The 22,876-nt window shown below is 44.3% G+C and overlaps 1 protein-coding gene across 1 annotated transcript; it reads right to left on the bottom strand.

The window, feature by feature from the left end:
• Positions 1–45: 45 nt before the first annotated feature.
• On the bottom strand, positions 46–22,490 carry cdan1 (codanin 1). Its single transcript, XM_041848168.2, has 25 exons — positions 22,310–22,490; positions 20,491–21,287; positions 20,106–20,333; positions 19,618–19,814; positions 19,170–19,283; positions 18,921–18,999; positions 18,449–18,569; positions 18,079–18,278; positions 17,829–17,904; positions 17,543–17,748; positions 17,199–17,319; positions 16,874–17,017; positions 16,458–16,624; positions 16,042–16,213; positions 15,889–15,943; positions 15,605–15,741; positions 15,265–15,368; positions 14,457–14,606; positions 12,436–12,499; positions 10,269–10,604; positions 9,864–9,971; positions 6,104–6,167; positions 4,850–5,097; positions 2,925–3,032; positions 46–1,154 (listed from the first exon to the last, which is right to left on the bottom strand). The coding sequence occupies exons 1-25, from the start codon at positions 22,385–22,387 to the stop codon at positions 1,035–1,037; spliced, it is 4,194 nt and encodes a 1,397-aa protein (XP_041704102.2). The 5' UTR covers positions 22,388–22,490; the 3' UTR covers positions 46–1,034.
• Positions 22,491–22,876: the final 386 nt, after the last annotated feature.

Below are 22,876 nucleotides of genomic sequence, written 5' to 3' on the forward strand. Positions count from 1 at the left end.
ATTGAAAAGACATAGCCATGGCCTACTTATAAAAACATTTCAAAATGTTTTGCCCCAAAAGAATACATCTTTATTATATTTCAATATGTGACAGGCAGCATGCGAAAATGTAAAGTTCAAAAGCAGCAGACAAACATAGTACCATAAAGTCCAACGTGAACCAAATATTATCACAAATGCACAGAAAGCATCTATGAACACACAAATTCATGAGTGAAGGTTAAAAGCATTGTGTTATACTCTGAGTAAGCGCTTCTGAGACTAATAGAAATAGATATGACTACATTATCTGTGAACATTTAAAAATGCCAAATTCCTTGGCCGAACACCAAATCATCCCCCAGCCAGCCCTTACACCCTATTGCTGAATGTATCTACTGCAATCCTTTCAGATCTACATATGTCTAGGGCAGTAGGGGTCGATTTGGGATTGGGTTCTCATGTTTCTTTTGTCAATTTTTTATTTTCTAGTGTTTGTCCGTCAAGATGGTTGTTCTCCTTTTATTGATACCGCACCCCTTGTCCTCTGCCTTCTGGTACACCCTGCCACCTGGCCTGTGGCTCCACCACTGGTCCTGAGCAGCAGGACTTTTTGGTTCCCATTTGCACCTCTACACAGGACAGTGTCAGTCGATCCCAACTCGCTCGCTCCCTACCACATCCCCTTGGCCCTAACCCTTCGATGTTTGCGTCTAGGGCTTAGTCTGAACTGACTGTGGCTGGCTGTACATACGAGTGATGTTCCGGGTGATTGTCTCCTCTGCCTGTAGCTCCTCCTGTGGTGGAGCCACAGGCCAGGGGGCAGGGTGTACCAGAAGGGTGAGGACAAGGGGTGCAGTATCACAATGGCTGATCATCTAAACACGGTCTGTGTGTGTTTAACATCTCAGGAACCTAGAACGGCAATATGGACTAACTGGCCAGAGTAGTAGAGTTCAGCTACACCTGTCAGTGACATATGTCTTCTAACAGACTGGGCAGTGTTGGCCAACAGAGCATATGTCTCTCAGAGCCATGTGTTTAGGTCTATATGGTCAGTTGGCTCCCTCTACAGGTTGTTGTGAGACATGCAACACGTCCATGTGGTTCTGAAGCTCAGGTAGAGGAAGGGATGTGGTGGAAGAGGACTGCTGCTGGATCTTCTCTATGAATTCCTAAATAGTGAAAAGAGAGAGTTATTCACAAGCAGTCCAATAGTGCATATTTGTGTCTTTTACAGTTGTCAGGTTTCTCTTGCCAAAAATATTTTGAACAATTATTACATTAGTACAATGAGGACCACCGATTTTCTGTTCCATGCAGTGCAGAGGAGACATACAGTGAGGGGAAAAAATATTTGATCCCCTGCTGATTTTGTACGTTTGCCCACTGACAAAGAAATGATCAGTCTATAATTTTAATGGTAGGTTTATTTGAACAGAATAACAACAAAAACATCAAGAGAAACGCATGTCAAAAATGTTATAAATTGATTTGCATTTTAATGAGGGAAATAAGTATTAGACCCCCTCTCAATCAGTAAGACTTCTGGCTCCCAGGTGTCTTTTCTACAGGTAACGAGCTGAGATTAGGAGCACACTCTTAAAGGAAGTGCTCCTAATCTCAGCTTGTTACCTGTATAAAAGACACCTGTCCACAGAAGCAATCAATCAATCAGATTCCAAACGCTCCACCATGGCCAAGACCGAAGAGCTCTCTAAGGATGTCAGGGACAAGATTGTAGACCTACACAAGGCTGGAATGGGCTACAAGACCATCACCAAGCAGCTTGGTGAGAAGGTGACAACAGTTGGTGCGATTATTCACAAATGGAAGAAACACAAAAGAACTGTCAATCTCCCTCGGCCTGGGGCTCCATGCAAGATCTCACCTCGTGGAGTTGCAATGATCATGAGAACGGTGAGGAATCAGCCCAGAACTACACAGGAGGATCTTGTCAATGATCTCAAGGCAGCTGGGACCATAGTCACCAAGAAAACAATTGGTAACACACTACGCCATGACGGACTGAAATCCTGCAGCGCCCGCAAGGTCCCCCTGCTCAAGAAAGCACATATACAGGCCCGTCTGAAGTTTGCCAATGAACTTCTGAATGATTCAGAGGAGAACTGGGTGAAAGTGTTGTGGTCAGATGAGACCAAAATGGAGCTCTTTGGCATCAACTCAACTCGTCGTGTTTGGAGGAGGAGGAATGCTGCCTATGACCCCAAGAACACCACCCCGACCATCAAACATGGAGGTGGAAACATTATGCTTTGGGGGTGTTTTTCTGCTAAGGGGACGATGGACGGCGCCATGTACCATCAAATCTTGGGTGAGAACCTCCTTCCCTCAGCCAGGGCATTGAAAATGGGTCGTGGATGGGTATTCCAGCATGACAATGACCCAAAACACACGGCCAAGGCAACAAAGGAGTGCCTCAAGAAGAAGCACATTAAGGTCCTGGAGTGGCCTAGCCAGTCTCCAGACCTTAATCCCATAGAAAATCTGTGGAGGGAGCTGAAGGTTCGAGTTGCCAAACGTCAGCCTCGAAACCTTAATGACTTGGAGAAGACCTGCAAAGAGGAGTGGGACAAAATCTCTCCTGAGATGTGTGCAAACCTGGTGGCCAACTACAAGAAACGTCTGACCTCTGTGATTGCCAACAAGGATTTTGCCAAGTTTTGCCAAGTACTAAGTCATGTTTTGCAGAGGGGTCAAATACTTATTTCCCTCATTAAAATGCAAATCAATTTATAACATTGTTAACATGCGTTTTTCTGGATTTTTTTGTTGTTATTCCGTCTCTCACGGTTCAAATAAACCTACCATTAAAATTATAGACTGATCATGTCTTTGTCAGTGGGCAAACATACAAAATCAGCAGAGGATCAAATATATTTTTCCCTCCCTGTACATATTTCAAGTTTCAATCAAACAATCACCGTTGGCCAAGGTAACTGTGACAGCTTCCTCCAATGAGAGACCACTTCTTCCTCTCCCAGAATCCCCCTCTCTACCAGCTGTCTGACCAGGAACAGGAAGTTGTCCCACTGTAGAGATATGACAGAGAGCATGCTGGTTTATCTGGGGGGCATAAAACCTGTGCTTCACATACTCACACCTACAGAATAGTCCCTGAAATAAGGATGACATATTTACATTTAGGTCATTTAGCAGATGCTCTTATCCAGAGTGACTTACAGTCAGTGATTCAACTAAGGAAGGTAAAACAACCACATATCAGTCAATGCAAGTCATTTCTTCAATACATACAGTACCAGTCAAAAGTTTAGACACCTAATTCAAGGGTTTTTCTTTATTTTTACTATTTTCTACCTTGTAGAATAATTGTGAAGACATCAACAATATGAAATAACACATATGGAATCATGTAGTAACCAAAAGAAAGTGTTAAGCAAATCACAATATATTTTATATTCTTCAAATAGCCACCCTTTGCCTTGATGACAGCGTTGCACATTCTTGGCACTCTCAACCAGCTTCACCTGGAATGCTTTTCCAACAGTCTTGAAGGAGTTCCCACATATGCTTAGCACTTGTCGGCTGCTTTTCCTTCACTCTGCCGTCCGACTCATCCCAAACCATCTCAATAGGGGTTGAGGTCGGGGGATTGTGGAGGCCAGGTCATCTGATGCAGCACTCCTTGGTAAAATAGCCCTTACACAGCCTGGAGGTGTGTTGGGTCATTGTCCTGTTGAAAAACAAATGATAGTCCTACTAAGCCCAAACCAGATGGGATTGCGTATCGCTGCAGAATGCTGTGGTAGCCATGATGGTTAAGTGTGCCTTGAATTATAAATAAAAGCACAGACAGTGTCACCAGCAAAGCAACCCCACACCATAACACCTCCTCTTCCATGCTTTACGGTGGGAACTACACATGCGGAGATCATCCGTTCACCGACACCGCGTCTCACAAAGACACGGCAGTTGGAACCAAAAATATGGACTCCAGACCAAAGGACAAATTTCCACTGGTCTAATGTCCATTGCTCGTGTTTCTTGGCCCAAGCAAATCTCTTCTTATTATTGGTGTCCTGTAATAGTGGTTTCTTTACAGCAATTCGACCATGAAGGCCTGATTCACAAAGTCTCCTCTGAACAGTTGATGTTGAGATTAGTCTTTTACTTGAACTCTGTGAAGCATTTATTTGGGCTGCAATTTCTGAGGCTGGTAACTCTAATGAACATATCCTCTGCAGCAGAGGTAAATCTGGGTCTTCCATTCCTGTGGTGGTCCTCATGAGAGCCAGTTTCATCATAGCGCTTGATGGTTTTTGCGACTGCACTTGAAGAAACTTTCAAAGTTCTTGAAATGTTCCGTATTGACTGACCTTCATGTCTTAAAAGTAATGATGGACTGTCGTTTCTTTTTGTTTATTTGAGCTGTTCTTGCCATAATATGGCTATCTTCTGTATACGCCCCTACCTTGTCACAACACAACTGATTGGCTCAAACGCATTACGGAAAGAAATTCCACAAATCTGTTAATTGAAATGCATTCCAGTGACTACCTCATGAAGCTGGATTGAGAGAATGCCAAGAGTGTGCAAAGCTGTCATTAAGGCAAAGGGTGGCTATTTGAAGAACCTCAAATATAAAATATATTTTGATTTGTTTAACACTTTTTTGGTTACTACATAATTCCATGTGTTATTTCATCGTTTTGATGTCTTCACTATTATTCTACAATGTAAGAAATAGTAAAAATAAAGAAAAAACATTGAATGAGTAGGTGTGTCCAAACTTTTGACTGGTAGTGTACATATTCTGCTTCAACTACATATACACAAACCATAACATACACCAAGTAGCTATGCACATGTAGGCTATACTGACACGTACCTGTGAGTCACTGACCACGAGGACAGCTCTGAGTGTCATTTCTGTGAAGAGCAGGTGGAGGGGGGCTGATGAACAACAGTCTCTCCCCCATAGGAGAACCAACTGCTCCAGCAGGGCTTTGATTGAACAGCCTACTCTTTGGACTGGGGAGTCTGGCAGTCCTGGACCACCAGGAGACACTGTCCTACCAGGAGACACTGTCCTACTACATTCCTCCTGTGAGGACACCATGGGCAGCTCCCCTGAAACTGTGCAGAGACACATATACAACAATTATCAACATTTGGTCTCATCTGGCTTCATTCCATACTGTATGTCCTGTAGCCAACTCTTCCATCGTCCCTTGTCACTCCTGTAGCTCAGTTGGTAGAGCATGGTACTTGCAACGCCAGGGTTGTGGGTTCGATTCCCACGGGGGGCCAGTATGAAAAATGTATGCACTCACTAACTGTAAGTCGCTCTGGATAAAAGCGTCTGCTAAATGACTAAAATGTAAATTTACATTTACATTAACGTCATTTAGCAGACGCTCTTATCCAGAGCGACTTACAAATTGGTGCATTCACCTTATAGCCAGTGGGATAACCACTTTACAATTATTATTTTTTATTTTTATTTTTCATACAAGACATGCATTTAGGGCATGACAACAATGGAAGTGTTGGCAACAGGCAAATTAATGTACAGTGTAAAAAACATTAGGAACACCTTCCTAATATTGAGTTGCTCCCCCTTTTTCCCTCAGAACAGCCTCAAGTCGTCGGGGCATGGACTCTACAATGTGTCGAAAGACTTCCACAGGGAGGCTGGCCAATGTTGACTCCAACGCTTCCCACAGTTGTGTCCAGTTGGCTGGATGTCCTTTGGGTGGTGGACCATTCTTGATACACACAGGAAACTGTTGAGCGTGAAAAACCCAGCAGCATTGCAGTTCTTGACACAAACCGGTGCGCCTGGCACCTACAACCATACCCCATTCAAAGGCACTTAAATATTTTGTCTTGCCCATTCACCCTCTGAATGGCACACATACACAATCCATGTCTCAATTGTCAAGGCTTCAAAATCCTTCTTTAATCTGTCTCCTCCCCTTCATCTACACTGATTGAAGTGGATTTAACAAGTGACATCAATAAGGGATAATAGCTTTCACCTCAGTCTCATGGAAAGAGCAAGTGTTCCTAATGTTTTATACACTCAGTGCATCTCCCCTGACCTGGTTTCTAGCCATAGTTCCAGCTCTTGTAATCTTACCTAGTTTACAGGCTAGTAGGACGGTGCAACGTATCAGCATCTGTTCAGGCACTGGGAATGAGAACTGTGAAGTAATAGGTAGGAGGGAGAGGGGAGAGAATAAATACAATCCTAAACACATGTCTAGGGCTGTGGCAGTCATTACATTTTGTCAGCCAGTAAGTGTCATGCAAATGACTGCCATTCTCACGTTAATTAACAAACATTTAGCATCTCCAGGCCTCCACGCATACAAACCACTGATGCGCACAGTGCATTCGTTACAACCTTATTCTAAACTGGATTAAATAAAACATTTCCCTCATCAATCTAACACAATACCCCATAATGACATAGCGGAAACATGTTTTTAGAATTTTTTGCAAATGTATTTACATAAGTATTCAGACCCTTTACTCAAAATTGAGCTCAGGTGCATCAGGTTTCCATTGATCATCCTTGAGACGTTTTTACAACTTGATTAGAGTCCACCTGTGGTAAATTGATTGGTTGGACATATAAGGTCCCACAGTTGACAGTGCATTTCAGAGCAAAAACCAAGCCATGAGATCGAAGGAATTGTCCGTAGAGCGCCGAGACAGGATTGTGTCGAGGCACAGATCTGGGGAAGGGTTCTAAAAAATGTCTGCAGCATTGAAGGTCCCCAAGAACACACTGGTCTCCATCATTCATAAATGGAAGAAGTTTGGAACCACTAAGACTCTTCCTAGAGCTGGCCGCCCAGTCAAACTGAGCAATCGGGGGAGAAGGGCCTTGGTCAGGGAGGTGACCAAGAACCCAAGGGTCACTCTGACATAGCTCCAGAGTTCCTCTGTGGAGATGGGAGAACCTTCCAGAAGAACAACCATCTCTGCAGCACTCCACCAATCAGGCCTTTACGGTAGAGTGGCCAGACGGAAGCCACTCCTCAGTAAAAGGCACATGATAGCCCGCTTGGAGTTTACCAAAAGGTACCTAAAGGACTCTCAGACCATGACAAACAAGATTCTCTGGTCTGATGAAACCAAGATTGAACTCTTTGGCCTGAATGCCAAGCTTCACGTCTGGAAGAAACCTGGAACCATCTCTACGGTGAAGCACGGTGGTGGCAACATCATGCTGTGGGGATGTTTTTCAGCAGTAGGGACTGGGAGTCTAGTCAGAATCAAGGGAAAGATGAACGGAGCAAAGTACAGAGAGATCCTTGATGAAAACCTGCTCCAGAGCACTCAGGACCTCAGACTGGGGCGAAGGTTCACCTTCCAACAGGACAACGACCCTAAGCACACAGCCAAGACAACACAGGAGTGGCTTTGGGACAAGTCTCTGAATGTCCTTGAGTGGCCCAGCCAGAGCCCGGACTTGAATCCGATCTAACATCTCTGGAGAGACCTGAAAATAGCTGTGCAGCGACGCTCCCCATCCAACCAGACAGAGCATGAGAGGATCTGCAGAGAAGAATGGGAGAAACTCCCCAAATACAGGTGTGCCAAGCTTGCAGCGTCATACCCAAGAAGACTCGAGGCTGTAATCGCTGCCAAAGGTGCATCAACAAAGTACTGAGTAAAGGGTCTGAATACTTATGTAAATGTGATATCCGTATTTTATTTTTAATACATTTGCAAACATTTCTTAAAACCTGTTTTTGCTTTGTCATTATGGGGTATTGTGTATAGATTGATGAGGGGAAAAAAACAACTTAATCCATTTTAGAATAAGGCTGTAACATAAAATATGGAAAAAGTGAAGGGGTCTGAATAATTTCCGAATGCACTGTAAAAAAAAAAATATATATATATATATAATAAATCCATTTTATAAATCCATTACTTATTTTAGGCAGGTCTAAAGAAACATGATATGAAGAAAACGTATTTCAGAAGAACAAAACAGTGTATTCTGAGTCGGCCTAATGCATGTTATCTGGCCATGCGTCAAAGCCAATGGCAGCCTAGGCTGTAGGTAGTTCATTTAACAGACAAGATATGCTTATAAATCCTGTGCCATTATTTTAAATTATTTTATAGTAAGAACATAATTGAACTTTTTCCCCATTCTCGAGCGAGCGAGCACATGAAGCGGCTATGTTGAGCGTAAAAGTGCTAATTTGAAACAGGTCCTGTACGCTAGATTTTGAGTTATTTGTCAACTTTAGTTCTGAATGATACAAATCAAAACATATGGGTTGCATGATGTGACTATATTGATGATTTAAAAAGTCACAAAAATAGCTTGCCTCAGGCTGCACACGCTGTCCTCTCATCAAGTCAAAATATTCTCACCCATCAGACTATTCTCAATTTAATCTTATCTTTACTAATATGTGAAATTATTTTGATTTAGGATGGGCCATTATCAAATGGGCAGGAACAGTGGCAGGGGGAAAAAGACATGTAATCTGTAAGCACTCCAATAGCGAATGGAAGCTGCGCTTTCCTGCGGTTCCTTTTTCTTTCATGCCGGGTAGGATACTCCGGTTTTACAGTAGAGCTTAAGGTGCTTAATATTAGCAGCTGAGAAATAAATATAGTAACAGTAGAAAGCTGGGATCCTCATCTTTTTAGTGGCAACCATCAAAACTATGCTGTCACACAGGATTGCATTTAGAAATGTCTGGGCTCATAAGAACACATATTTCACTATACGCATCAAACACATTTCATTAAACTGTTGACAGCCCCTCTCTCTGCGTGCTCAAGAAAGTAATGAAGGAGAGAGGAGATGGAAACGCACGGTGGTGAGATATTCTGTAGCAAAGGTAATGCGTCAGCCTATTAATTATGATAATATACAAAAATACCCTATTACTAGGCTATTCAAAATCAAATACAAATTCACTATAATAGTAGGCTAACTATACTCCGTAAGTCCCCCTGCGCAATCAATGAACCAACAGCATCGCCTAGGCCTATACGTTCTCTCCCAGACTCATGGATAGAAAGTTTGGAGCGTAGCATAAGTTGACCAGGCCATCCAGTATGCATAATAATACAGTCCACACTCAAAGGTGATTAGTAGAATTTGTTTCATTTTGGAGTAGCCTATAGTCTAGACCAATTGTGTACAAAGACATCTTAAATCTGTTTTTCTTTTAGGTTTTTCTGCCGTGCGTAATATGCAGTAGGCTATTAGGCTATATAGGCCTATTGTATGGCACAATCATTATTTTAATTCAGGCTTTATATAGGCCTATGCATAAGCTTTAATATGCCAATGGGTGTTCTACATGCAATGCCTTAAATGCTTTGCATTAATCATCACCTCAGAAAGCGCTGTCCATTTCGTTGTGTTTGGCTCTGAAACAAGATCCACAACGACCATGTTTTCCACTCAGTTTCAACATATTGTTGAACTTTTCTTCAAATTGATTGATGACAGTGAGGTCAAACAATGTAGCCTAACAGTGAGTTTTAAAAGCATGATACTGTTTTGATGATAAGTGTTTGATGTGATTTTCGATTGTATTTGCATTGATGTCAGAGTGCTTAGAGGGACAACAGAGCGCTGAGTACCAGACCATTACTGACCTAACGGTCGTTAGCGAGTTGGGTACTACCAATGCATCAGTGCCTTTCATATACAGACCGCATAGGAGGTTACCGTGCCTCAAACAGTCACGTGGAATTTGATTGTGGTCATGACTCATGACTGCAGGTGTTGCAGTAATCCTGTCACCACAACAGCCCTATGCAGGACCTCTATTTGAATCATAAACCCATGTTCATTGTGAGAGTATAAAGCATGTGTTAATCAGGACCAAGGTGACAACAGCCCGTGGTACCTTTCTGCAGCTCAGTGTGTCTCCTACACTGTCCAGTAGAGCTTTCAGCTGTAGACCAGTCAGCACTTCCTTTTCAGACCTGGGGCCCACTGCAATACTCAACATCTCCTGTAGGGGGCACAATCTTCCTCTTTTATATCATTATCAATAAGACTGATTCACCAGAGCTGCACCTGAATATGTCAAAGCTGAAGCTGAACCTCACATAATATACCATTATTCTGATAGCATAAAATCGATCATACTTCTACCCATCATAGTCAAATCAAATTGTATTGGTCGCATACACATATTTAGTAGAGGTCTTTGCAGGTGTAGCGAAATGCTTGTGATCCTAGCTCCAAACTAGTGTCTATAATAAGGATAGCATTACATCCTTGTATACTACATTCATTAGAACAGTACCTTAATCTCTACCAGGACATCAGATGGTCGTGGTGCACTGTGGTGGCAGTCTGGAGGGCAGGACGTCAAAGCCTCCTCCTTGCCCACGTCCCGTTTTGGGGTACGTGACTGCTCCTGGGTGACTGCTGCAGCTCCAGCTTTAGCCACGACCCCAAGACCAAAACTAGAACCACAACCCTCCACACCACTAGCCTCTGGGCTGGGAAGAGACTTCATCACACGGTCAAACTTTGTTTTCCACTCTCGCTTGACCAGAGCTGTGATGTTGGAGGAGAGCCAGCTGCAGGCCTTCTCAGTGGCCAGGCGCTTGGTGATGTTCTCAGACGTAGTGAGAACCTGGCGGGAGAGACAACGCATTTTAGCATCGTCAGCAAGCACTGATTTAGCTATAGCTACAGTGGGGAAAAATTTATTTAGTCAGCCACCAATTGTGCAAGTTCTCCCACTTAAAAAGATGAGAGAGGCCTGGAATTTTCATCATAGGTACACGTCAACTATGACAGACAAATTGAGGAAAGAAAATCCAGAAAATCACATTGTAGGATTTTTTATGAATTTATTTGCAAATTATGGTGGAAAATAACTATTTGGTCACCTACAAACAAGCAAGATTTCTGGCTTTCACAGACCTGTAACAACTTCTTTAAGAGGCTCCTCTGTCCTCCACTCGTTACCTGTATTAATGGCACCTGTTTGAACTTGTTATCAGTATAAAAGACACCTGTCCACAACCTCAAACAGTCACACTCCAAACTCCACTATGGCCAAGACCAAAGAGCTGTCAAAGGACACCAGAAACAAAATTGTAGACCTGCACCAGGCTGGGAAGACTGAATCTGCAATAGGTAAGCAGCTTGGTTTGAAGCAATCAACTGTGGGAGCAATTATTAGGAAATGGAAGACATACAAGACCACTGATAATTTCCCTCGATCTGGGGCTCCACGCAAGATCTCACCCCGTGGGGTCAAAATGAACACAAGAACGGTGAGCAAAAATCCCAGAACCACACGGGGGGACCTAGTGAATGACCTGCAGAGAGCTGGGACCAAAGTAACAAAGCCTACCATCAGTAACACACTACGCCGCCAGGGACTCAAATCCTGCAGTGCCAGACGTGTCCCCCTGCTTAAGCCAGTACATGTCCAGGCCCGTCTGAAGTTTGCTAGAGTGCATTTGGATGATCCAGAAGAGGATTGGGAGAATGTCATATGGTCAGATGAAACCAAAATATAACTTTTTGGTAAAAACTCAACTCGGTCGTGTTTGGAGGACAAAGAATGCTGAGTTGCATCCAAAGAACACCATACCTACTGTGAAGCATGGGGGTGGAAACATCATGCTTTGGGGCTGTTTTTTCTGCAAAGGGACCAGGACGACTGATCCGTGTAAAGGAAAGAATGAATGGGGCCATGTATCGTGAGATTTTGAGTGAAAACCTCCTTCCATCAGCAAGGGCATTGAAGATGAAACGTGGCTGGGTCTTTCAGCATGACAATGATCCCAAACACACCGCCCGGGCAACGAAGGAGTGGCTTCGTAAGAAGCATTTCAAGGTCCTGGAGTGGCCAAGCTAGTCTCCAGATCTCAACCCCATAGAAAATCTTTGGAGGGAGTTGAAAGTCTGTGTTGCCCAGCGACAGCCCCAAAACGTCACTGCTCTAGAGGAGATCTGCATGGAGGAATGGGCCAAAATACCAGCAACAGTGTGTGAAAACCTTGTGAAGACTTACAGAAAACGTTTGACCTGTGTCATTGCCAACAAAGGGTATATAACAAAGTATTGAGAAACTTTTGTTATTGACCAAATACTTATTTTCCACCATAATTTGCAAATTAATTAATTTAAAATCCTACAATGTGATTTTCTGGATTTTTTTTCTCATTTTGTCTGTCATAGTTGACGTGTAACTATGATGAAAATTACAGGCCTCTCTCATCTTTTAAGTGGGAGAACTTGCACAATTGGTGGCTGACTAAATAATTTTTTTCCCCCACTGTATATTATTAAGGGAAAATGTACTATGACTGATGTGTGGTTGTCTCACCTAGTCATCTTAAGATATAGATGCACTAACTGTATGTTGCTCTAGATAAGAGTGGCTGCTAAATTACTAAAATGTTAATATAGACAGAAAGAGTTGAAAGAGCAACACTGAATAGACTTACAGCAAGAGACGTCTCGTCAGGAAGAAGAACCCTGATGGCTTCTGGACCCTTCTCACTACAAAACCTGAATGCACAAAAGAGTCAAAGCCCCACAAAATATATATATATATATATATAGTACCTGTAAACATTTGACACCTACTCATTCAAGGGTTTTTCTTTATTTTTACTATTTTCTACATTGTAGAATAATAGTGAAGATCTCAAAACTATGAAATAACACATGAAATCATGTAGTAACCAAATAAGTGTTAAACAAATCAAAATATGTGTGAGATTTTAGATTCTTCAAAGTAGCCTTGATGACAGCTTTGCACACTCTTGGCATTCTCTCAACCAGCTTTTATTTTTTAAAATAAATAAATCACTGACAGTGTCACCAGCAAAGCACCCCCACACATCCTCCTCCATGCTTCACGGTGGGAACCACACATGCTGAGATCATCCATTCACCTACTTACTCTGCGTCTCACAAAGACACAGCGGTTGAACCAAAAATCTCAAATTTGGTCTCATCAGACCAAAGGACAGATTTCCACCGGTCTAATGTCAATTGCTTGTGTTTCTTGGCCAAAGCAAGTTTCTTCCTCTTATTGGTGTCCTTTAGTAGTGGTTTCTTTGCAGCAAGTCCCCTGTAGCTCAGTTGGTAGAGCATGGCGCTTGCAACGCCAGGGTTGTGGGTTCGTTTCCCACGGGGGGCCAGTATGAAAATGTATGCACTCACTAACTAAGTCGCTCTGGATAAGAGCGTCTGCTAAATGACTAAAATGTAAATGTAATTCGACCATGAAGGCCTGATTCACGCAGTCTCCTCTGAACAGTTGGTGTTGAGATGTGTCTGTTACTTGAACTCTGTGAAGCATTTATTTGGGCTGCAATCAGTTATTCTAGTGAACTTATCCTCTGCAGCAGAGGTAACTCTGGGTCTTCCTTTCCTGTGGCGGTCCTCATGAGAGCCAGTTTCATCATAGTGCTTGATGGTTTTTGTGACTGCACTTGAAAAAACTTTCAAAGTTCTTGAAATTTTCCGGATTGACAGACCTTCATGTCTTACAGTAATGATGGACTGTCATTTCTCTTTGCTTATTTGAGCTGTTCTTGCCATAATATGGACTTGGTCTTTTATCAAATAGGGCTATCTTCTGTATACCCCCCACTACCTTGTCACAACACAACTGATTGGCTCAAACGCATTAAGAAGGAAAGACATTCCACAAATTAACTTTTAACAAGGCACACCTGTTAATTGAAATGCATTCCAGGTGACTACCTCATGAAGCTGGTTGAGAGAATGCCAAAAGTGTGCAAAGCTGTCATGAAGGCAAAGGGTGGCTACTTGAAGAATCTGAAATATATTTTGATTTGTTTTTTGGTTACTACATGATTCCATGTGTTATTTCATAGTGTTGTTGTCTTCACTATAATTCTACAATGTAGAAAATAGTACAAATAAAGAAAAACCCTGGAATGAGTAGGTGTGTCCAAACCTTTGACTGGTACTGTATATATAACTCTGGAAAAAATTAAGAGACCACTTAAAGGCCAGTTTTATTGCTTCTTTAATAAGCACAACAGTTTTCAGCTGTGCTAACATAATTGCAAAAGGGTTTTGTAATGATCAATTGGCCTTTTAAAATGATCAACCTGGATTAGCAAACACAGCGTGCCATTGGAACACAGGACTGATGGTTGCTGATAATGGGCCTCTGTACACCTATGAAGATATTCCATTAAGAATCAGCCGTTTCCAGCTACAATAGCCATTTACAACATTAACAATGTCTACACTGTATTTCTGATCAATTTGATGGTATTTTAAAAATGGACAAAAAAAATTGCTTTTCTTTCAAAAAGAAGGACATTTCTAAGTGACCCCAAACTTTTGAACAGTAATATATAACACCCCAGCAGACCTGGGTTTAAATAGTACCAGATAGGCAGGGTTTGCACTTTTGGGACCATTTCATTGGCAAGCTCCATGAATCAAGTATATAACCACACACATATGAAACCATGTGTACCTGGTAGCTCTCTCCAGAGCCTCCTGGCCTCCGTCACAGAGCTGAGCACAGATGGAGTCATTGAGTTTCAGAACGTTGGCCCCTGGTGAGATCAGCCCCTCCCTTAGCAATCTCTCCCCACCACGGACCAGCTCACACACCAACGTGGCCCTGCAACACACACACAGTCACATGAGGATCCTACCATCTCAAATGTATCAACAAAGTAATCTACAAAGAGTGGATACATACTATCACAATATTATATACAACGAGTGTACAAAACATTAGGAACACCAGCTCTTTCCATGACATAGGCTGACCAGATGAATCCAGGTGAATGCTATGATCCCTTATTGATATCACCTGTTAAATCCACTTCAATCAGTGTAGATGAAGGGGAGGAGACAGGTTAAAGAAGGATTTTTAAGCCTTGAGACAATTGAGACGTGGATTGTGTATGTGTCATTCAGAGGGTGAATGGGCAACACAAAATATTTAAGTGCCATTGAATGGGGTATGGTAGTACGTGCCACACGCACCGGTTTATGTCAAGAACTGCAACGCTGCTGGGTTTTTCACGCACAACAGTTTCCCGTTTAAAAAATGGTCCACCACCCAAAGGACATCAAGCCAACTTGACAACTGTGGGAAACATTGGAGTCAACATGGGCCAGCATCCCTGTGGAACACTTGGCACCTTGTAGAGTCCTTGCCCCGACGAATTGAGGCTGTTCTGAGGGCAAAAGGGGGTACAACTCAATATTAGGAAGGTGTTCCTAATGTTTTGTACACTAAGTATATACTGTATACACACGACTGTACCCACTTCATGTGTTTGACACAGTTGGATCCCACCCTCTCAGCTACAAACTCCACGGTTCGTCTGAGAGATGGAGGCTGGTTATGGAAGAAGGCTTGCTCCAAATCCACCTTTACAGACAGAAGTAACAAAGACAAATCAATGTGGTTCTATAGACACATTTCTTCCTATTTAGTATGTTTTGCAGGAAAGAGGACAGATGGTAAGAAAGATAGTAGGAGAGTATCACATAGGCAGTACGTCGGATTCAAAACCACACCAACATGGGAAGGTATATGTGCTGTAGGTGACGGCACTAACCACTAGACCACATAGGCCAGCTGAATCGCTACTCCTAGGACTGTACCTGCAGTTTGTGCTGTGACCTGGTGGTGGTGGGGGTTCCTCTCAGCTCAGCAGAGGTAGGGGTGATCTTACGGATGAGGCCTCCACCCCTGGCAGAGCTACCGGCCACAAAGGCAGCGAGGAGCTTACGGAACTCACCTGATAACAGGAAATAGAACAGAACACCAAACAACTACAGTTGTGAGAACACCATTCGGGCCCCTGCAGAAGACTGTACACATAGAAATAGAATAACTATTGTCTATTACTATAAATGACTCATTCGATTTCTATGGATGTACCCACCCAGGAAAGGACAGCAGGTGTAGAGGAGCTGTTGGTCCACCAGGGGGAGACAGTCCTGATAAATAATAAAAATAAAGTTAATCAAAACTCATGAAAAGACTGTGGCATTTCGCCTTCAAATTTAATTGACGAGAGCAATTCCGGTTTACTCACAAGTCCCTGGACGTTGGTCTGGCTCTCCTCCAGCTCAACGTCTACAGCGAAATCAGTACTGAAGAAAAGCTCCTCCGGGATCACTGGGATCTGGAATAGCCAGCCCAGTACAGCCACCATGAGAAGCTGATTCAGGTAACATACCTCTCCTCCTCTGGACAGCACCATCCTCCTAAGAAATACACACACACACTGGGTCAGGACATCAGATCACGAGAGAGAGACGGGGAAGCAGAGAGGAAAGGGAAAAATAGAGGGATGGAGAGAGAGAGATAGGTAGAAAGAGAAAGGGAGAAATGAAGGAAGACAACTGGAGACAGGAAGAAGGTAGGAGAGAGGAGGAGGAGTGTGAGAACACATGCAAGAGAGAAAGTCAAAGGGCTAAAAAGGGAAATGATAGAGAAAGTAACACATACCTGTATAGGCTGAGCAGCAGTCCCAGAACGGTCCTGTAGCAGAGGAGGAAGGGTCCGGTGAAGTCCAGCATGGAAAGGAACTCCACCAGCCAGGGCACAGTCAGGATGGTCCGTCTCCTACGAACACAGCTACGCAGCACCGCACACACATCCAGCACAGAGGTACTCTGGGAATGAGGGAAGGAAAAAGCACAGAGGGAAGACACAATCGGGTAAGAAACTAGTACTTTACTGACTTCTAATACAATCGATATCTTCTGATAATGGATGGATGAAAATTAACCATCTATGCATGTATAACAAAACATATGCCTCTTCCAACCAGGGTTAGGGTCAGTGACATTTCAATTCTGGTTTGAAGTCTACTTCCTGAATTGCTTCCACAGACTACTATTCCAACTCTGGTGCCACAGTACCTTGCTGCGGAGGGCGGCAGTAGCCTCCTGTATCTCCCTGGAGGTTCTCTCAGAGGTCTGGTATGGCAGGAAGGAGATATAACCCAGGAACTTAGCTAAGAGACGAGCCAACAGTAGGACAGAGGAGAAACGCTGCTTCTCATCCTGATAGAGAAAGACAGGAGGGAGAGGGAGTGAGAGGTGGCAGCAGAGAGAGGGCGAGAGAGGAGATATGGGAAAGGGAAAATTAAACCATTAAAAGGGTTGACATTTCAAGAAAATATGTTCTCCACCAAGACCCATTCTGAATGAGGTGCACCAAGTCTGCAGAGTGATCAGTGCTAACCTGTTGTTCCATGTCTCCCTCTCCCTCTGTACTTGAGACCACAGGAGCCAGGATGGACACCTCGTCTAGCTGGAGGAGCTGCTGACACAGACTGTCCTTCAGGTGCTGGTTCAGCTGGCAGCTAGGACAGAGGTAGGGTTAGGGGTAGGCATTCAACCAAATGCCAAATCAGGCTACTTCCGCATCTGTAGAGATCTGAGAACAAACAGTCTGTATCAGATCTCTGAAAAATGCGCAAGTAGTGTTTACATTGCAGGAACCCGATCAATGACTTGACAATCTGGTCATCTGCACAATGTGACTGCATTGTATCCAAGCTGGAACACCACTGTCTATAATCTCACCAGCTTGCAGTCTTTAAGAAGTCCCTGAAGAACTCCTGGTGTCCTGGGAAGGAAGGTGGAGGACAGGGTCCCAGAATGCCCTGGGGCTGGATCAGACGCTCCTCCAGACGCTTTAAACGCCCCAGGCTGTCTGCTCCCAGCATGCCTAGCAGGTCCGCGTCGGGGGCGTCACCCGGGGAGCCCAGAGCACGGGGACCTTTACACATCTAGACGGAGAGAGGGGAGGAGGGGTGTGAGCGAGAGAGTGCACGAGTGTGTGTGGAATCGCACCATCCCAATTCCATACCTGCACCAGCTGCTTGAGGAAGAGTCTGGCGAAATGGGAGTGGTTTCCAGCGGAGTTCAGTTGACTCACCATTCCTCTGAAAGGGAGGAAGCACAACGACACCACCGTCATAACATGACCATTAACTAGGCCTACTCCTATAAAAAGACACCACATTTTGCCAGACCCAGAGCCTTTTTAGTCCAGGAGTAGGCTTAATCTCGTTCTGTGAAACTGTCCCTTAGTGTGTCAGCACTAGTATTGGTCTTACCTGACCCTACTGCCTAGTGCAGCTTCAAACTCCCATCTAGGTTCCTTGTGGAAGTCCTCCCACTCTCGCAGCACCTCGTAGAAAATATCCCTCTGCTTCTTGAAGGTGTGGAAGGCTTTGTCACTGCTGAAGTTGGAGCGGTTGTCAGTGGCAGGCTGGAATGGGACAGAGTGGATGAAGGTGTCAACAGAGGGCAAGACCTGGAAGGGAAGAGAGAGAGAGGTTTGGGCTCAATTACATTTCAATTCAGTCAATTGATTGCTTTGTGATTAGGAACATTTGAATTGCTGTTTACTTCCGAGTTGACTGAAGTGAACAAAGCATGAGTGCAATAGTGCTCGTCATATTGTGATAATGTTGGGTTATGTACCTTGGCTGTGCTGGTGTCCTGTGCCAGGTTCAGTCTGTTTCTCAGGGATGGGGAGAAGCAGGTCACCCTCTCGTTCTCAGCCAACAGACGCAGGGTGTCTTTATCCAGGTGAGATACCAACCTGACAGACAAAGATTGTTTTAAACTTTATTTCACCAGGTTGTCACATTGACGTCAAATTACCTCTTTTACAAGGGAGACCTAGCCAAGAGTGCAGGTCCAGTACAAACACATTGTACTGTAGCTCAGCTGGTAGAGCACGGCGCTTGTAACGCCAGGGTAGTGGGTTCGATCCCCGGGACCCCTCATACACAAAAATGTATGCACGCATGACTGTAAGTCGCTTTGGATAAAAGCGTCTGCTAAATGGCATATTATTATTATTATATTATTATTATATGGAGCCAGACTATCATAAGATTAAAGTCTTAAATGTTCAGTATAATTTGTCCATAAAGAAAGAAGAACTCACTCAAACTGATTCTCCAACACCCTGACAGAGAAGTAGACACAGTTATGCACCTTGCTGAGGTAGCCTCTTTCCAGGACATCTGTGTAAATCAAACATAACACAAAGGGTTTAGCAAAGTCATATATAAACACCAATAAAACATGAATTAAGCCCTACATTGAAATAAATACATCTTAGCTGAAAGAAAGAACATTACAGAACTCCATCCATAATAATTACTAGTCCTGTGAAAGAATCGCCACCTCTCACCTGACTTCACCATACTTAGATCCTTGTCCTCTTCCTCTGTGATGGCTGGTGTTCTAGATGTCAGCAGCTGCAGTACAAAGAACATCTCCAGGAACACGTTGGGAACTAGGTTTTCTGTCAGAAAGAGATAGACCGAACACAACTTTAGAATCTAAACCAGAATTGATGTTATTACACAACAGTAATTCTAAAATCATACTACCGGTACATGCACATTACCTCTACTAAAGTACTTAAAATCTTAAACTAACAAAAGCAGATTTCCAAAAGAACAAAAACAAATGTTGATCAAATAGCTAGCCAACCCTGGTCCAAGATCTGTTGTGCTGTCGTGCCAACTTCTATGATCATTGCAGACAGCACAAACATATCTGGGACTGTCACAAGGACCAGGTTACCCCCCCCGCCCCCCAGCATGAAACACTGTCTCCCCCTACAGGTCATGTACCAGAGATGCAGGTGCAGTAGAGGTCAGCCAGAAGGTCCAGTTCAGAGGTCAAGGTGACTTTAGTGGGGTCAGGACATGACCCCTGGGTGTCAGGGGTAATTTTGGAGCCTGATCCCGGCCGGAGCCCTGATTTGGTAGGGGTACAGGGGTCCAGAGAGGGGGGTAGAGGGGAGCACACCTGCTGGGCTCGTTTACACCTAAAATTTAAAAATTAACATGTTGAAAATGACAGTAAAGGAACAAGTGGGATAATTGAGATTGACAGAGGTAGAAAAAGGACCAATTTCATGAGCGCAAATTAAGACTACTCCTGGAATAAAACAACTTTCAATTGAGATTTTCCATTTTAGAAAAGTATTTTTAGTCCAGGATTTGGCTTACTCTGTGTTTGGGAAATCGGTCCTAGAAGAAGTAAAAAAGTATTAAGTCTGGATAAAAGTAAAAGAGGTGTGTGTTATAATGGTGACTGGCCTCCTTAACCCACTTACTTCACTCTCTTTAGCAGTTCTCTCTCCTCCTGCAGACTGAGAGGGGGGCTGCCCATGTTCAGTTTCAGGGCCCCAGTGATGCACCCTTCGATGGCCTCTGGGACTGGGGGAGGGCTGGAGGGCCTGGTGCTGAACGGGGTGGAAGTGAAACAGGTCTTCGGTCTGGAGTGAGGCCGCTCTGCACTGACTGGGGTTGGGTTGATCCTCCGAGATGGTTTTGTCTGCAGTCTAGTGGAGAAAGAAGTGGTACGATAAAATAACATTGTTGTTCATTGTTTTGGTTGAAGTAAGATATTTTGTATGTTTTGATTGATCTCTTAATTCACAGGTGAGACATTTCATTCAGTGTTCTTAAATTCAATTCAAGGCATAGAATAGAACTCACAGTGGTGAGGCATGTGACATCCCCATAGGTGGGAAGTCTTCCAGGTTGGTTAAGTTGAGCTGGACCAGCGTTGGCGTCTGAGACTTTGGAGGTGACACGGCTGGGTCACCCATTTTATTAGCCCCTAATCCCCTTCCCTTCCTCCCACCACCCTCAGATCTTCCTGGCACCACCTCTTCAAACTGGAACACACAACGCCCCCCACCCTGCCTCCCCTGCCCTCCCATTCCCATCCCGGCACTCCTCCTGCGGCCACGCGGCTGCTGCTGGACCCCCAGGCTGAGACTGTGGTGGTGGGGTTGGTTCTGGAGCTCTGGAGGTGACAGCATGAAATCCCCCAAACTGGCTCTCTGGTCGGAGCGGCGCTCTGAGGGAGTGTGCCTGGGGGTGGACGCTGGAGCAGGGCTCCTGGCTGAGCTGAAGGAAGGACTACTGAGGGCACTGACCCCACTTAGGCTACCGCCACTCAGGCAGTGGGAGCCGGATGGGGGGTGGGTAGTATCCCACTCAGCCCCAGGGGACAGGGAGGGAGTGGAGGAGAATAGCTGGACACGGCTGGCGCTATGAGGACTGGTCCCATGTCCGGTCGATCTGCAGCCCCCCCTGCGTTCACTGGAGAAGCCTGGCCCCTGCTGAGAGGGCTGGGAGACCCTGGGGCGGCTGGGGGTCTTGGCGGGTGTGGCAGGGCCATGGGTGAGGGCGGAGCTGCTCTGCTCCCGCAGGAAGTTCAACAGGAAAGGAACAAACTCCTGTCTTTCAATCTTCAGTGGTTTACACCATGCCAAGCTGTCACTGTCCTGTTGTGACAGTAACATTAGGAAGAATGTATGAGAACGTTTCAAGAATATCTAGCTACATAACGTTAACTAGCTAGCTAGTTATGTCTTGAAGTGGTCATCATTAGTTAGTTAGCAAGCAATCGTTGACAGCTAACTAGCAATACTTTCCTAAAGAAAGCTTGTTTTGATGTCCTGATTTGCATCATTTTGAAGTTGATAGGACAGGTAGCGAGTTGTCAGTTGACTAGCTAGCAAGTTATTGATTCCAAAACAGTTAGCTAGTGTCGTAGTAAATATGACCCATTTTAATGTTAGGAGCTTGTTTTCAATCAATGCTGTTCCTATGCAAGAACAATGGACAGAGCCAATATCTTCTCAAGGACAACACCCACGCCACAGGCCACAATCTGGTTGCTCCCCACGAGTCTTTCCTTTGAGAACATACACACATTCACACACACATCTCCATGCATACGCACACTCATCCTCATGCCTCACGAGTTACGCGCACACACACAAACTGCACTTCTTTCTACTGGTCGGGTGCCAAGGGCAGAGGACTCTGCCGTGCACCAAAGGGGCTTCTACTCTGGACAGAGCAGACCCGCCTCCTACGCCTCGGGAACCAATCAAGGGACTAGAAGAAGGACCCCTTCCTTTGTGTTACATTGTATAAAGTAATGCTGTAAACTCTGTTTTTTATCCCTTTTCAACTGTCTCCATAAGAGGCAACTGAATGGGTCCATGCATGTAGCTTGAGCAGTACCAGCTATCTCTGTTGTTTAATAAACTGCCTTTTGCTTAAGCATATTCCTCTCTGTCTAGCGTCGTTGGTTTGTACTTCCTCTCCTTATGGTTCCACCAACACTAGCAAGCTGGCTAGCTAGCCTAGTTTCTATATTGAAAATAGCAGGTGAGCGAGCAGTGGAAAAGTTTTGTTTACATCCGTTCTACGATGACATTTCGTAGTGCATGCAAAACTATTGAAACCAGACACTACGAATTCCACTTAATCTCGGTTTGCATTATTTGTCACTTACCTCGTCGTGTTTTAGCCATTCTACGGCCTTGATAGCCTCCACTTCCTTCTGTAGCAACGATTCCAAAAGAGCCGCCATTCTGGTTTGAGCAGGCGCTGTCTGGCTCTCTGCCTGCTTGGAGTTGGGGGCGGACCAGAATGGGAGCAGGCGCGCGAATGTTGCTACCGCATTGCCCTGGGGCACATTCCAAAAATAGGACAGCAGGCCTACTTCACAGTCAGATTGGTTTCTATTCTTCTTCTTCTTCTGTAGGTTTTATGGCGGACTACATCCAAAAGTTGTATTGCCGCCACCAACAGGACGGTTTAAAACCAAAAAGAACATTAAAATAAATAAATCCATACTTAATAGTGATTCTAACAATCAACCCTAATAAAAATAGTACATTGCCAAAACAAACAAAACTCCCACTTCTTCCTTCTTTTAGTTCTCCATATCTCCCTTCACAGGCTCTAGGACCTGAGAATGATACGGCTTTTGCTAATATTCCATGTAACTTCTTTGCTGTGAAATATTTCAGCCCCAGGAACCGCTCCGACGCAATCACAATGATTTAAATCTTCCTAG

The sequence above is a fragment of the Coregonus clupeaformis genome, chromosome 11 (genome assembly GCF_020615455.1).
Source record: "Coregonus clupeaformis isolate EN_2021a chromosome 11, ASM2061545v1, whole genome shotgun sequence".
In the NCBI taxonomy this organism is placed as follows: Eukaryota; Metazoa; Chordata; class Actinopteri; order Salmoniformes; family Salmonidae; genus Coregonus; species Coregonus clupeaformis.

Coding starts and splice junctions, on each gene's coding strand:
- cdan1 (XM_041848168.2), bottom strand. CDS start 22,387: ATGGCGGCTCTTTTGGAATCGTTGCTACAGAAGGAAGTGGAGGCTATC. Junction 14,607..15,264: donor AACTGTGTCAAACACATGAA/GTGGGTACAGTC, acceptor TGTGTGTTGCAG/GGCCACGTTGGTGTGTGAGC. Junction 9,972..10,268: donor ATGTCCTGGTAGAGATTAAG/GTACTGTTCTAA, acceptor TGCCCCCTACAG/GAGATGTTGAGTATTGCAGT.